Here is a 2928-nt window from a genome sequence, read left to right as displayed (position 1 = left end):
AGTGGTTGGATCCCCTAAAACTCAGGCCCCATTGGAGCTTCTTTGGCTGTTACCAAAGTAGAGATGTTCCTGTTTGTATCTTGTATGTGCTTTGTAGTATATGACTCCTGTGCTGTGTACAAAAACTACTCACAATTATCATACGGTAGAAGCAAAATGTCCTCACGCTTTTCCTCTATCCTTAGAGGTCAACAAGTAATACAACAAACCAGGCCTGAATATGAGTATTGTCCATTGGGGATGGGTTAAAGATCAGATCAAAAATTTTGCACTGGGAACCTTTAACCATTTTACATCTTGACCGCTCTTCACCAGCTACAGTAGATCTAATGGAAAACTCGAATCAAACATCTTCAGGAAGCTTTTTCCTCCTCGGTCTGTCTAATGTCTTCTATCTTCAGGGCATCTGCTTTTCTGTATTTCTGATCATGTATCTGATGACATTGTCTGGAAATGTTCTACTGATCATCGTGGTGAGGATCAACTCAAAGCTACAGACCCCCATGTACTTCTTCCTGAGTAATCTCTCCATGATTGACATCTGTTTTTCTTCTGCCATCATCCCTAAAATTCTCATCAATACTTTATCCAAGGACAGGAGTATTTCTCTGGTGGGATGTGCGCTACAGATGTATTTCCATATGGCTTTAGGAGCCACAGAGTGCATCCTTCTTGCCGTCATGGCCTATGATCGATTTGCTGCCATTTGTAGACCATTGCACTACCAAACCATCATTAGTAAGAAGATGTGCATATTATTAGCCTCCATATCTTGGGGTGTAGGTTTCCTCAATGCCAGCATTCATATTTCCCTAATGTTCCAATTGCCATTTTGCAAATCCCATCATGTCAACCACTTCTTCTGTGAGATGCCTCCATTTTTCCGACTCTCCTGCAAAGATACACGTCCAAATGAAATAGTCTTGACCATCGCTGCCCAGTTCATTGTCTTGTGTTCTTTCTTCTTGACATTAATTTCTTATATCTGCATCATCTCCAATGTCTTCAAGATCCGCTCTTCACAAGGAAGAGATAAAGCTTTCTCCACATTTGCCTCCCACCTCACAGTAGTGTCTATGTTCTATGGGACTATCATCTTCATGTACATGAAACCTCGGAGTGCAGACTTACCTGAGATAGACAAGACGGTGTCCATGATATATACAACAGTGACACCAATGCTTAATCCCATAATCTACAGCATGAGGAACAAGGACGTTAAAGACACAATCAAAATAAAACTTTTTGGTCTGTCAACTTAAAGTCAATGCCTGGGAAAATCAAAGACTAAAGGGTAGTTTACCCAGTGACCGGTGGATTTTATATGTACACGGTTTTGATGGATCACCTAAGTTGTGGTGTTTTTATGTGATATCCATGTTTTTATTAGTGGCGAGTGGTTGAACCAATTTCTGAAAACACAACAATAATGAGAAGGTTCGTTAGAAAGATCAATCCTTGGGTCCATTCCTCCCCACCATGTCACTGTTTAAGCATGTGCCAAGTCAGTAAAATGGAAATTTTTGATTATGTAATAGAGCTGTAAAATACTTCTAGAGTCTTAATAACTAAGTGTGTATAAAGTCCCCAGGTAAGTGTTCAGGCCCAGGTTTACAAGCATCAGATACTATAGTCCCGAGAAGGGTGGTAGTTGTTACCTAATCGTGGAAACAGTAGTGGATTATAATATTGGTGCTTTGGGTGGTAGCCTGGGCCGAAACCTTTTAGATGGTCCTTGCCCACCCAAATTACCAACCAAATCTTACACTGAGAAGGACCTTTACCCATGAAATCCTCATACATCTGTTTCTGCTCTTAATATACATGTACACAAGAGCCATTTCAGGCTCTTTGTAGGTCCTCCAAATGTCCTGAAACCACAGACTGAAAGGGGCGCATCCTCCATTGCCCAAGAAGCTGATTCTAGTACCAGAATTAGGAAGAGACTCCAGACTTGTAGGGGCTATAATATTCATACAGCCCAGTGCCCACGACAGTCTTTATTCAGTCTTGGAAATACCAGATCATTTTGAGATGATGGTTCCACAGTGTGAAAAAAATTATCTTAGAAATCTTTTGTATATACAAAAAAAATAATTATTTGAACATCACATAATGAATACACATAATATGACTACCCCATATCCTGATACCAAAAACAAAATCTCTTACCTATAGACAATATCCAGGTCCTAATCCAAAAACCACCATAATATCTGGATTGATGAATTGATTGAGTCTTGTCGCTGTGTATATTCCTACCCACCAGGGTTGATTATTTGTCATATAAAATAAAAGTATATTTTTATTTTCCTTTTTTTTATTCTATTTAAACCATCTTCCACATTGATAATTGTTATTTATTAACTCCTAAATGTCATCAGAAGAGATTAATATTATCATAGCTTGTATGACTTCTGTCCTGTACACGTATACCCAAAGTAGGGATCATCGCCAGGTTTTGGCCTGAGATTTAGCACAGGGCCGGGTAGTAGGAAGGGACAGAGGTTGAGAGATGGACAAGGATTGCACTTCTTCCCTGTCCTGACGGACTAGCAAGCCACATTACTTATCGCTATTCCTCTATGGAGCCCATGATTCCAGAAGTAAACCAGATGCAGAATCTTCTCCAACTAGTTCTGGCCTGGGATGAATGTGCTTCAAGTATAGAGCCCCCACTTCAGGCCTGACTGCGATAGAATCTAAAGCGAATTTACCTGACTTTTTTATTGAAGATAGAAAGTTTTTTTTTAATTTAGGGAAAGGTGTAAGCTTTTTTTATGTTTAAAACTCAAGTCCTCTTAAAATGATGTACAAAGAGTAGGACGTCTTTGCTTTGGGTTTATTGTATGAGGAACTTTATAATATGGGGCAATTGGCCAAATTGTATAGAAAATTAAGTACCAGCACTATTTCTAAAGGAACGGG

At 39.4% G+C, this 2928-nt stretch overlaps 1 protein-coding gene across 1 annotated transcript; it reads left to right on the top strand.

Annotated features, from left to right (window-relative positions):
- Nucleotides 1-329: 329 nt before the first annotated feature.
- LOC140068675 (olfactory receptor 5AP2-like) lies at nt 330-1326 on the top strand. The gene has a single exon (XM_072114059.1). It carries the CDS (start codon nt 330-332, stop codon nt 1260-1262), a length of 933 nt encoding a protein of 310 aa, XP_071970160.1. The 3' UTR covers nt 1263-1326.
- The last annotated feature ends 1602 nt before the right edge of the window (nt 1327-2928 follow it).

Source organism: Engystomops pustulosus, chromosome 7 (assembly GCF_040894005.1).
Source record: "Engystomops pustulosus chromosome 7, aEngPut4.maternal, whole genome shotgun sequence".
NCBI lineage: Eukaryota > Metazoa > Chordata > Amphibia > Anura > Leptodactylidae > Engystomops > Engystomops pustulosus.
This window is presented reverse-complemented; position numbering and strand designations above follow the sequence as displayed.

Coding starts and splice junctions, on each gene's coding strand:
- LOC140068675 (XM_072114059.1), top strand. CDS start 330: ATGGAAAACTCGAATCAAACATCTTCAGGAAGCTTTTTCCTCCTCGGT.